This window comes from Mercenaria mercenaria, chromosome 9 (assembly GCF_021730395.1).
Source record: "Mercenaria mercenaria strain notata chromosome 9, MADL_Memer_1, whole genome shotgun sequence".
In the NCBI taxonomy this organism is placed as follows: domain Eukaryota; kingdom Metazoa; phylum Mollusca; class Bivalvia; order Venerida; family Veneridae; genus Mercenaria; species Mercenaria mercenaria.
In genome coordinates this window covers 72,375,098-72,387,370 of record NC_069369.1, presented here as the reverse complement: position 1 = coordinate 72,387,370, position 12,273 = coordinate 72,375,098, and the positions used below count along the sequence as shown (strand labels likewise).

General features: G+C 36.5%; 1 protein-coding gene across 1 annotated transcript; it reads left to right on the top strand.

Annotated features, from left to right (window-relative positions):
* Window positions 1–13: 13 nt before the first annotated feature.
* LOC123547440 (RING finger protein 145-like) lies at window positions 14–10,075 on the top strand. The gene is made up of 3 exons (XM_045334558.2): window positions 14–172; window positions 1,416–1,607; window positions 5,582–10,075. Exons 2-3 carry the CDS (start codon window positions 1,433–1,435, stop codon window positions 7,321–7,323), a joined length of 1,917 nt encoding a protein of 638 aa, XP_045190493.2. The 5' UTR covers window positions 14–172; window positions 1,416–1,432; the 3' UTR covers window positions 7,324–10,075.
* Window positions 10,076–12,273: the final 2,198 nt, after the last annotated feature.

Here is a 12,273-nt window from a genome sequence, read left to right as displayed (position 1 = left end):
TCAGCATTCAGAACTGAGAATCAAGTATACCAGTTTTGTTTACTATGTGACTTTTAATGATAAATGTGTTCTATCTTCGTTATCTTAAAATAAATGTTCTTCACTTCAAAGTGTGTTTAGTATGAACACGAAGACACGTAGATTACAGATTATTTTATCTTTACCCGTTCAGGTAACAAAATCATGGAAATGGATAACTTTTCAGACTTCGACAAGTGACTTCAGTCTTGTCAGTTCTAAACGATCGAATAATTTGGGTGGTTTGAAATAAGGGTTTCCCGAAAAGTCTGGAATTCATATTGACATATGGCACCACAACTTTACATCAGCCCAATCACAAGATGATACAGAGTATTTCGATCGGGAAACCCTTATTTCAAACCACTGCGAATCTAACTACAACAATACAGTGTTTTAGTTTAGGCTATAGCGGACTTTTCCTCCCAAGACTTTTCACCCCCAAGACTTTTCCTCCCAAGACTTTTCACCCCACCTAGTCTAGACTTTCAGGAAAAGTTTCACTGGTCACCAATTTTTACTATATTGAAGATAATGTGAAATATTTTTGATATATGAGATTTAATTTTTTGGTAGGTTGTTAGGGCATTTATGAAGATAGCTGTTACTTTACCTATCTGTTACTTTACTGGCCATAATTCTGTCAATTATATCATGTATATGGTACCCTTAATTTCAGGGTAATATATAGTGTCAGTTTAATCAATGGATCAACTGTGACTCCTTAATCAAGATTAAACTTTTTTCTATGTTAATGTTGTTTACTATTATATTTTGAGAGTAAGTCATTAGTTTCATTGTAAGACAATTTATAAATTATTTTAAACTCTCCACAGGTGTTGATTTAATCAACACCTTTTGATTTGTAACATAATTCAGGGAAAGAGCTGTGTAAATGGTAATTCAGGTTTGGTATATGTAGTCAAACAAATTAGAAGCAATACTAGGAAATACAGGAGAGTGTGCAGAGAAGGTGGTAATCCAGCACAATTTTGAGGAAGTCTAATTATTGAACCATGAGGCATGATATGTATAATATAGGCCTAATCCTCCGGTTTACACAATGATTATAAATGCAATAGATTGTTTTAGGTCTTTTAGATGGTAGAGTAACCATTGTACAAAACATAAAACAGTTTTACATGTCCAAAGTTGTAATCAGTTCAGAATGAGAGAACCGGTCAATTCATAATGATTCTGGAACAATGTATTAGCAGTTCTAAGTCATTTTGCAATGCCCCTGTTGCACCATCAGACGAGCATCAAAGTGCCTTAGAACCCATAATTTGTAAAATAAAAAGAGGGCAAAGAGGTTCAGATGTTTTTCAAAAACTTATTCAGTAACCTGTCAGACAGTAAGAGTATATTTTTTTATTTGAATTTTACTCTGTTTACAGGTGACACAAGAACAAAGATGAAAGTGATAAGGTTCAATATTCCGAGGGAGTATATAGAGTCAGCTGTTAGCATCATACTGAGGGTACCAGCACTGTTTATACTGGAAGCCTGGTACAAGTCGGACCCAGATGTCGCTCTCCAGAATACAACAGAAGATGTTGTAGCCATAGCTTACTGTGTCTACTACAGTAGTAAGTTTACTGTTAAGGTCACATAATCAACCCTAAAATTGAACCCTGATCCTATAATATTTTCTTTGGCCTGAAATTGATTTTTATGCCCCCGAAGGCTGCACTGTCAGTCCGCGTGTGTGCGTGCATCCTTGTAAATTCTTGTTTGGGCTGAAACTCTGCCATCTATAAAGGGATTTTGAAATAACTTGGCATTTATAAACGTTCACCATAATGAGGTGACGTGGCATGCTAAAGACCCAGACCCCTAGCTCCAAGGTCAAGGTCATAGACTCGTACTTAGATGTCAAAGGTTAACAGGGTCTGTTACGTGTCCGGCCATGGCTCTGCCATCCATGAAGGGATTTTGAAATAACTTGGCATTTATGTGTTTACCATAATGAGAAATGTGTCATGCGCAAGACTCAAACCCCTAGCTCCAAGGTCACTTAGAAGTCAAAGGTTAACAGGGTCTGTTTCATCTAGGGATTTTGAAATTACTTGGCATAAATGATGGGAACCCCATAATGAGACAACGTGTCATGTGCAAGATCAAGACCCCTAGGTCTAAGGTCAAGGTCACACTTAGAGGTTAAAGGCTAACATGGCCTGTTTCTTGTCCGGTCCATAACACTGCCATCGATGATTGGATTTTAAAATTACTTGGTATAAATGTTGCCTATAAGAAGACATGTCATGCACAAGACCCAGATCCTAAGCTCCAAGGTCAAGGTCACACTTAGAAGTCAAAGGTTAACATGGTCTGTTTCTTGTCTTGTCCATAACTCTGCCATTTATCGAGGGATTTGAAAAAAATTTGACACAAATGGTACCATATTGAGGTGTGTTGTGCTTATGACCCTGGTCTCTCAGGTGAAGGTCAAGATCACAAAATGATTCATACTTTAACTATTCTGGCATATTTTGCGCAGACAACTGCAGCATTCTTGGGCTAGCTTCGGGGGCATTTGTCACTAATGTAAGATAAAATATCCCAAATACTGGCATTCACTTCTGACCAAATAGAAAACAAGTTTTTTTAACTGAAAAAAAAAACAGATGTTCAAAGAAAAAACATTGGGGTCAGTCTTTAACCCCTTAGCACTTTTTCCGGCCTATTAATAACAGCTACAGTTCATGTCATCATAAAGGGTTATTTACATTAAGAGAATTTGTTGTACTTGTAGATATTTCGGAACTTAATTTATTATTCTGTTTTTAGCTCACCTGTCACATAGTGACAAGGTGAGCTTTTGTGATCACTCTTCGTCTGTCGTCTGTGCGTCCGTCCGTGCGTCCGTCAAAAATTTCTTGTCTGCACGATAGTGGTTTCATTTATGATTTTATTTTAACCAAACTTGCCCACAACTTGTATCACCATAAGATCTTGGTTCCTTTCTTGAACTGGCCAGATCCCAATATGGGTTCCAGAGTTATGGTCCCTGAAAGGGCCAAAATTAGCTATTTTGACATTGTCTGCACAATAGCAGCTTTATTTATGATTTGATTTTTACCAAACTTGCACAAAACTTGTATCACCATAAGATCTTGGTTCCTTTCTTGAACTGGCAAGATTCCTTTATGGGTTCAAGAGTTATGGTCCCTGGAAGGGTCAGAATTAGCTATTTTGACCTTGTCTACACAATAGCAGCTTCATTTATTATTTTATTTTAACCAAAGTTGCACACAACTTGTATCACCATAAGATCTTGGTTCCTATCTTGAACTGGCCAAATTTCATTATGGGTTCCAGAGTGATGGCCCCTGAAAGGGCCAGAATTAGCTATTTTGACCTTGTCAGCACAATAGCAGCTTCATTTATGATTTGAATTCAATCAAACTTGCACAAAACTTGTGTCACCATAAGATCTCGATTCCTTTCTTGAACCAACCAGATCCCTTAATGGGTTCCAGAGTTATGGCCCCTGAAAGGGCAAAATTAGCTATTTTGACCTTGTCTGCACAATAGCAGCTTCATTTATGATTTGATTTTAACCAAACTTGCACACACACAACTTATATCACCACAAGATCTTGGTTCCTTTCTTAAACTGGCCAGATTCCTTCATGGGTTCCAGAATTATGGCCCCTTAAAGGTCCAAAATTTGCTATTTTGGCTTTTGCAGCCATATAGAGACTTCATTTATGGTTTGATTTGATACAGACTTCCAAAATATCTTCAACAACAATAAATCTTGGATTCCGTGACGAATCTGTCAGATCCAATCGTAGGTTCTAGAGTTATTTTATATCTGATTACCTCCCCTGATTGTAATCAAAATGGATTTATATCAGTAAGTATAGGACTTATTTGAAATTTCATTATTGTCATTAGTTGGACAGAGACAATCAGGGTAGATAACTGTGGACTGATTTATGTCAAATTACCTCCCTTTATTTCAAATTAAAATGGGTATATCTCCGTAACTGATAAAGATACTGATCTGAAATTTCATTTATGTCAACAGATGGACTTGGACAATCAGTGAAGATACATATTGACTGAATTTATGACAAATTACCTCCCTTTATTTTTTATCTAAATGAATACACTTTAGCAGCTTCTAATGAGATTGGTTTGAAACGTTATTTATGTCTTCCATGGTAAGAAATAGTCATATTAGATAACTCTTGATTGAACATTTATAGATATGAATACTTTACTAATATATTGTTGTGTAGGCTTGTACTCTGTATCTTCTACATGCATATAGCAATGCATGATTACCTCCCCTGATTTTAATAAAAATGGATTTATCTCGGTAAATATTGATAGAGCTCATTTGAAATTTCATTATTGTCTTAAGTTGGACTGAGGCAATCAGGATAGGTAGCTATGGACTGATTTTATGTCAAAATACCTCCATTTGTTTCAAATTTAAATGGGTGTACATGTATCTCAGTAACCAATGAAGATACTGATTTGAAATATCATTTGTGCCGTCAGATGGACTTGGACAATCAGGGTAGATAACTTTTGACTGAATTTATGACAAATTACCTCCCTTTATTTTATGTAAACAAATATATCTCAGCAGTATCTAATGAGATTTGTTTTAAACGGTATTTAAGTCTTCCAGGGTAAGGAATAGTCATGTTAGTACAAAAATGCAGCATTTGAGCCTAGGACCCTCAAACTTGGTACGGAAATTGGCCCTGACTAGGTCAAAAGGAACTGTTACAAGAAAATGTTTATCCTGATGTATGCCAATGTGCTCTATGTCAAAAATTGATCATATCATTTTGAGCAATAGTACTCAGGTGAGCGATACAGGGCCATCATGGCCCACTTGTTTTAAATGTTAATCATTTTAGATAAAGCCCGCCTGCTTAGCTCAGTAGGTAGAGCGTCCCTTGGGCAGGGCGTATGTTCTCTGTGACTATTTGATAAACAACATTGTGTCTGAAATTATTAGTCCTCCACCCCTGATTCAAGTGGGGAAGTTGGCAGTTACTTGCAGAGAACAGGTTTGTAATGGTACAGAATCCAGGAACACTGGTTAGGTTAACTGCCCGCCGTTACATGACTGAAATACTGTTGAAAAACGGCGATAAACCCAAAACAAACAAACATTTAGATAATGGCAAACAAATTTCTATCATTAGTTTAGCCAGTTTAGTTTGCAGTCTTCCATGGACCATAACCGTCTGCTAATCTTAATAGCAAAAGATCAGATCTACATTATCATGGGGTTACAGGTGAATTCAGTCCCTGTGCAGCCAAGGTGTTTGTTCTCTATGACGATTGGATAAAAGACATTTTGTCTGAAATCATTTGTCCTCCTCCTCTGATTCAATTGCAGAAAAGTTTGCAGTCACTTGGGAGAGAGGTTAACCGGTTTGTACTGGTACAGAATCCAGGAACTCTAGTAAGATGAAATGCCCACTGTTACATAATGGAAATACTGTTGAAAAACAGCGCTACACACAAAACAAACAAACTTTCCTGGACCTGATAAAGGATGTGCCTGTAATCTTTTTCTTTTCTGTTTCAGTTGTATTGGTTGCTCTGGCGCTTGCTACAATTCCTCTTGAAAAGCTGGTCATGACATACATGTACATTATAAGCATTGGAATGATTTATGGAGCGTATTATCTGTCAGATGTATACATAAAAGTAGAGGAAAACAGTGGCGTGGAAGTTAAAAGCGGACTCTTTGCTGCGCTGCGGGACTACAATGTGGCACAGAGGATGGTATTACATCTATGTGCTCAATGTGCCATTGCTACGGTTACAGCTTATCTAATCGATATTAAAGATTGGACAAAATACACGCTACTTGTGTTTACCCTTCCGATCGTAGCCAGATTATCTGGGCTGCCTGTTAGGGATTTACATGCAGTGCATAATTTTAGTGTGATATTTACTGTAATAATGACATTGTTTTATACATTTAACACATTTGGTTCAGGGTTGCGAGTGCTAAGAGACGGTATAGAACAGGTGCGAGAAACTGTGTCGGCAGTTGGCTGGATTCCCGTGATAATAACCTACTGGCATGCTGTGATGTTGCCTATTCAGTTACTAATCTTTTGGATGTGTTTATTTTCTTCTCAGATATTCGTATTCTTCAAATCAAAAAATATATCCACAGATGGGCTTGTATTGTTCCTTTTGGCAGCAATGGGCGAGTGTTGTGCGACACCAGTCAGTCTGTTTGCACTGTGTATAGCAATATCCTACTTGTCATACTATGTACTGACACTGACCAAAGTATTCCTTCTAGGATGGGATGGCTTGGTACAAGACAATGATTTGTTACGAGGTTGGACGGAAGGCTTTACAATGATGCTGATCGCACTACAGACTGGGTTACTGGACCTGAAACCTCTGGAGCGCGCATTTCTGATGAGTGTATTGCTCTTCATTGTGGTGTCGTCGTTGGTGCAATCGATGTATGAAATAACTGACCCAATTTTACTCGTGTTGAGTGCTTCGCACAGTCGCAGTCTGAGTAAACATTTACGTGTGTTAGCTTTGTGTACGGTACTCTGGGTTGTACCATTGTACATGACTTACGCGATCTGTCAGTACTTTAGTCTTGACTTTTGGTTGATGATAATTATTTCAAGCTGCATATTGACATCCGTTCAAGTGATTGGGTCTTTGTTGATCTACTGGTTATTTCTGTATGATACGTTTAGAACAGAGACGTGGGAAAGACTGGACGATGTTGTTTACTACATAAGGTCGACAGTAAGGGTCTTGGAATTCGTAGTCGCAGTGTTTGTCGTCTGCTTCGGAATCAAAGAATCATTATATTCGGAATGGAGCTGGATAAATTCTGGCATATTAATCATTCATTGTTACTTTAACGTGTGGCAGAGGCTACAAAGTGGCTGGAAAACATTTCTCCTGCGCCGTGAAGCAGTTCACAAGATCGAATCACTACCCGAAGCAACTGCAGACCAACTTTCTCAGCATAATGACGTATGTGCCATATGTTTCCAGGCATTGAATTCTGCGCGAATTACAGAATGTGGACATTTCTTCCATGGTTGTTGTTTGAGAAAATGGCTGTATGTAAAAGACTCGTGCCCACTTTGCCACCAGTCAATTAGTGATCATAATTCAGAAGAGAAAAGAAAAACAGTTAATTTGGAAAATATAAATGATTTTGTTGACAATGAACTAACAGATACAGAAACGGAAACAGAAGATGATGATGATGATGATGATACTAGTTCCAGTTCGTGCAATGAAGAGGAGGAAATGGTTATGAATCATTTGAATTAAATTTGTATTACATGGAGATATGATACCTAACATTCACCTTGGATTTGGTGGTGATTTTTGCTTTTTTCATGTTAAAGACAAGTTAACATACTAGAATATGCAGCTGAATTTATTATATGGACTCCTATCTATTAATGAACAGAACAGAGCAGATCAGATGCTTTGTTAAGACTTGCACACTCTACACATTGTGTACAACACATTTTGTTTACAAATCAGATGTCAAAAAAATGGTAAATTTTTAAATATATAAGTTTATTTTTATTTGATTTTGGACAAAAACTGGTGATTGATTTTTGAGGGTTTTTAGCTCACCTGAGCACGAAGTGCTCAAGGTGAGCTTTTGTGATCGCCCTGTGTCCGTTGTCAGTCGTCCGTCCGTCCGTCATCCGTTGTCAACAATTTGACTGTTAACACTCTAGAGGTCACAATTTTGGCCTAATCTTAATGGAACTTGGTCAGAATGTTACCCTCATAAAAAATCTTGGACGAGTTTGATATTGGGTCATCTGGACATAGGTCACCAGGTCAAATCAAAGGAAAGCTTGTTAACACTCCAGAGGTCACAATTTTGGCCCAGTCATTATGAAACTTGGTCAGAATGTTACCCTTAATAAAATCTTGGATGAGTTCGATATTGGGTCATCTGGGGTCAAAAACTAGGTCACCGGGTCAAATGAAAGGAAAAGCTTGTTAACACTCTAGAGATCACAATTTTGACCCAATCTTAATGAAACTTGGTCAGAATGTTACCCTCAATAAAATCTTGGACGAGTTTGATATTGGGTCATCTGGGATTAAAAACTAGGTCACCAGGTCAAATCAAAAGAAAAGCTTGTTAACACTCTAGAGGTCACAATGTTGGCCCAATCTTAATGAAACTTGGTCAGAATGTTACCCTCAATAAAATCTTGGATAAATTTGATTTTGGGTCATCTGGGGTCAAAAACTAGGTCACCAGGTCAAATCAAAGGAAAACCTTGTTAACACTGTAGAGGCCACATTTATGACTGTATCTTCATGAATCTTGATCAGAATGTTAATCATGATGATCTTCAAGTCCAGTTTGAATCTGGGTCATGAAGGGTCAAAAACTTGGTCACCAGGTCAAATCAAAGGAAAAGCTAGTTAACACTGTAGAGGCCACATTTATGACCATGTCTTAACGAAACTGTGTCAGAAAGTTAATCTTGATGATCTATAGGTCATGTTCAAATATGGGTCATGTGGGGTCAAAAACTAGGTCACTGGGTCAAATCAAAGGAAAAGCTTGTTAACACTCTGGAGGCCACATTTATGACTGTATCTTCATGAAACTTAGTCAGAATGTTAATCTTGACGATCTTTGGGTCAAGTTCGAATCTGAGTCATATGGGGTCAAAAACTAGGTCACCAGGTCAAATCAAAGGAAAAGTTAGTTAACACTTTAGAGGCCACATTAATGACCATATCTTAATGAAACACTTACTATCTTGATGATCTTTAGGTCAATAGGTCAGGTGAGCGATACAGGGCCTTCATGGCCCTCTTGTTTTTACATTATTCTGATGCCTGTTAATACCTTAATTGTAATGAAAGATCTCACTTAACTTACATTTGAATGATTTGTTAGAGGTGTTATAAATCTGTTTATTTTTTGTTGATTATGGACCTTAAAGGGTTCTTCAACTTCTCTGGACCAGGTGTCAGACAATATTATGCTTGTGTAAATAAGTTATTTAACCTCTGCACATGTGAAAAGCATACACAAATGTACGACAGATTGATTTGAATAGAGCTAAAACTGACTTTGTTAGGACTGCATATTTTGGAAGAAGTGGCTTCACTCATAATAAGATTTTTATAAAATTCAGGTAGTTCATCTCCTAAATCAGGCAGCGAGCCCTTTTAATTTTGAATAAATACATTTTTTGGAATAAAATTATAAAAGTTTTGTGGTTTCATCCAAAAATGCAGTTTCTTGGGGACGTGATTTCGTAGTTTTAAATCAGATGTAAAGACAAAGTAAAAGAGAAGTTTATTTGTTCATTTGGATTTAATTTTATGGATTGCACAAACCATGAAATTCACGAATATTAATCCCCCCTTAATAATTGGCAAAATCACTTGCGGACTGCAGGCTTAAGGTTAACAAGCTGAAATCTTCTGAAAACGGTAAAACTTTGCACGTTGCTGTGAGTTACATTTCAAGCATATCAGAAGAATATTAATTACCAAAAAAAATTAATCTCTCATCTCTAGTCATTTATCTACATACTTTTTCACTTGTGCAAGTTGTTTCATAATTGAATGTAATGCATTTTGTAGATTGATATGCAGAATGTAAAAAAGTAGGTAAAGAAGGCTGACCATCACAATTTGAGCCCCCGCCATGCGTTTGCGACCAGCATGGATCCAGACCAGACTGCACTGGCTGTTAGCTTTCAAATCCTATGGCAGTTTGAAAAACCATTAGCGAACAGCATGGATCCTGACCAGACTGCGCGGATGCGCAGGTTGGTCTGTATCCATGCTGGTTGCAAATGCACTATGTTGGTTTTCACATGGCGCGGCGCATTTATTGTTTATTTGTGACAGCGATAATGAAGAAATGGTATTAAATTGAACACAAAAATACTGACATAATAATTTCTATGTTATTTGATACTGTAACCAGTTGTAGGCTATGAATATAGTATGTGTAAATACTACATTGTATTTATGATCAGTATTTCCATTGTAAGCATTGTGTAAGAATTTTCCCTGGTTCTCACTGTTTTTGTTGTTGTTTTTTTGTGGGTTTTTTTTTTTTTTTTTTTTTTTTTGGTAGGGAAGTTGTCTTTCTTTGGAGAACGCACGGTTTTAATTTGTTCTGGTAATATGGTTTTGAGCTTGACTATACGAAGTATATGGAGAGCTATCCTACTCACCCTGGCGTCGGCGTCTTTCCGCGTCCCCACTTTGATTAAAGTTTTTTTACACTTTCTCTTTTTTCTCCTTATCTCTGTAATTACTTGACAGATTTTAAATAGTTAATCCTCACATAAACCCACATCTTTCTGGCTTTAAGGGCCATAACCTCACACCAATATTTCATGAATTATCCCCCCTTTTTACATAGAATTTCAGGTTAAAGTTTTGGTGCACTTTCACAATATCTCAGTTATAACTAAATGGATTTGATTCAAACTTAAAATAATTGTTACATATCATCACCCACATCATATGACACAAGGTGCATAACTATGACACCAATTTTTCATGAATTATGCCCCCTTTTTAATTGAAATTTCAGGTTAAAGTTTTAGTGCACTTTCACTCTATCTCAGTTATATCTAAATGGATTTGATCCAAACTTAAAATAATTGTTCAACATCATCACTCACATCATATGGCACAAGGTGCATAACTCTTGCACCAATAATTCATGAATTATTTCCTCTTTCGATTTAAAATTTCAGGTTAAAAATTTGATGCACTTTCACTCTATCTCAGTTATAACTAAATGGATTTGATTCAAACTTGTTCCACCTTATCACCCACATCATATGACACAAGGTGCATAACTCTGACACCAATTTTTCATGAATTATGCCCCCTATTACTTAGAATTTAATGTTAATTTTGATGCATTTTCACTATATCTCAGTTATTACTAAATGGGTTTGATTCAGGCTTGAACTAGTTGTTCCACATCATATGACACAAGGTGCATAACTCTGGCACCAAAATTTTATGAACTATGCTCCTTTTTGCTTAGATTTATACTTATTTAGTGTTTTAATACACTTGATCTATCTCTCTTATTACTTAATATTTTTGACACAGACTCGAGCTATTGTGCAATATCTTCATCATTAAACACTTCAGTGACAGTGACAGTCCAGCTTCCTCAGATGTTTCACTATCCGGCATTGAAATAGTCGAGCGCGTGGTCTCCTGTGACAGCTCTTGTTTATTTTGTTCCGGTAATGGTTTATAAGAAATCCAATGTATACTTTACTTTTTAACCCAACTGTGCACTGATAAGAAAGCTTGAGGTGAGCTGTTGTGAACGTGTCCATATTCATTGTTTTGTTCTATCAACAATTTTATTGTTAACACCCTAGAGGTCATAGTTTTTTACCAATTTTACTGAAACATGTTCAGAACGTTTGCCTCAGTAAATCTTGAATGTAAGTCTTAATATTATCTAGGCCAGCTGTCTTATATTAACTGTGTTGTCTAGGTTCAATAAAACTAATCTTTGGAAACCTTGTTGACACTCAAGAGGTCACATGTTTTGTTGATCAACATGAAATCTGGTCAGAATGAATGTCTTTACATCATCTAGGTCACATTTAAAATTGGGTCATATGGGGTGAAAATCTGGGTCAATGTGAAATCATGGAAAATCCTATTTACACTCCAGAGTCCCATTTAAATGTGATAAAAAAGGTCTTTTGTTGAAAGTTTGTAAACTTGGTCACCTTTGTTTTTAAACAAGGTCGCAAGGTCAAATCATACTTAAAACGTGATTAGTATTCTTAAACTCAATGAAACCTCTTGTGTCCATCCAGAACATGTTTAAACATGGATTTATGTTCAAATAAATTGGAACACACATTCATCATAACAAGACCACATGTTTCATGCAAGACATAGAGTCCCTCGTCAAAGGCCAAGAATACTTGATATAAAAATTAAACTAAGGTACAACGGATGATTTTTTTTTATTAACATCAGCTTGAAGATATTTTTCAACTAAATCAGGTGTGAGAATGGTGTACATACATTATTATAATGTAAATTGTATTTTTGTGACATTCAGAATGAGAAATGGTACTCATTTCAGAGTGATACTCATTTGAGCGACTTAAGGTCATCATGGCTCTCTTATTTAATTTGATATTGTATGAGTATTATCATAATAATGGATGGTTAAACCTTTACTTCCCTGTAAACCAGGCTGTTAAATAAGCATGTATTTTT

What these genes read in the sequence shown, in the direction of transcription:
- LOC123547440 (XM_045334558.2), top strand. Translation starts at nt 1,433, where the DNA reads ATGAAAGTGATAAGGTTCAATATTCCGAGGGAGTATATAGAGTCAGCT. An exon ending in TTACTGTGTCTACTACAGTA is followed by an intron (nt 1,608 to 5,581) that starts GTAAGTTTACTG and finishes TTTCTGTTTCAG; the next exon opens with TTGTATTGGTTGCTCTGGCG.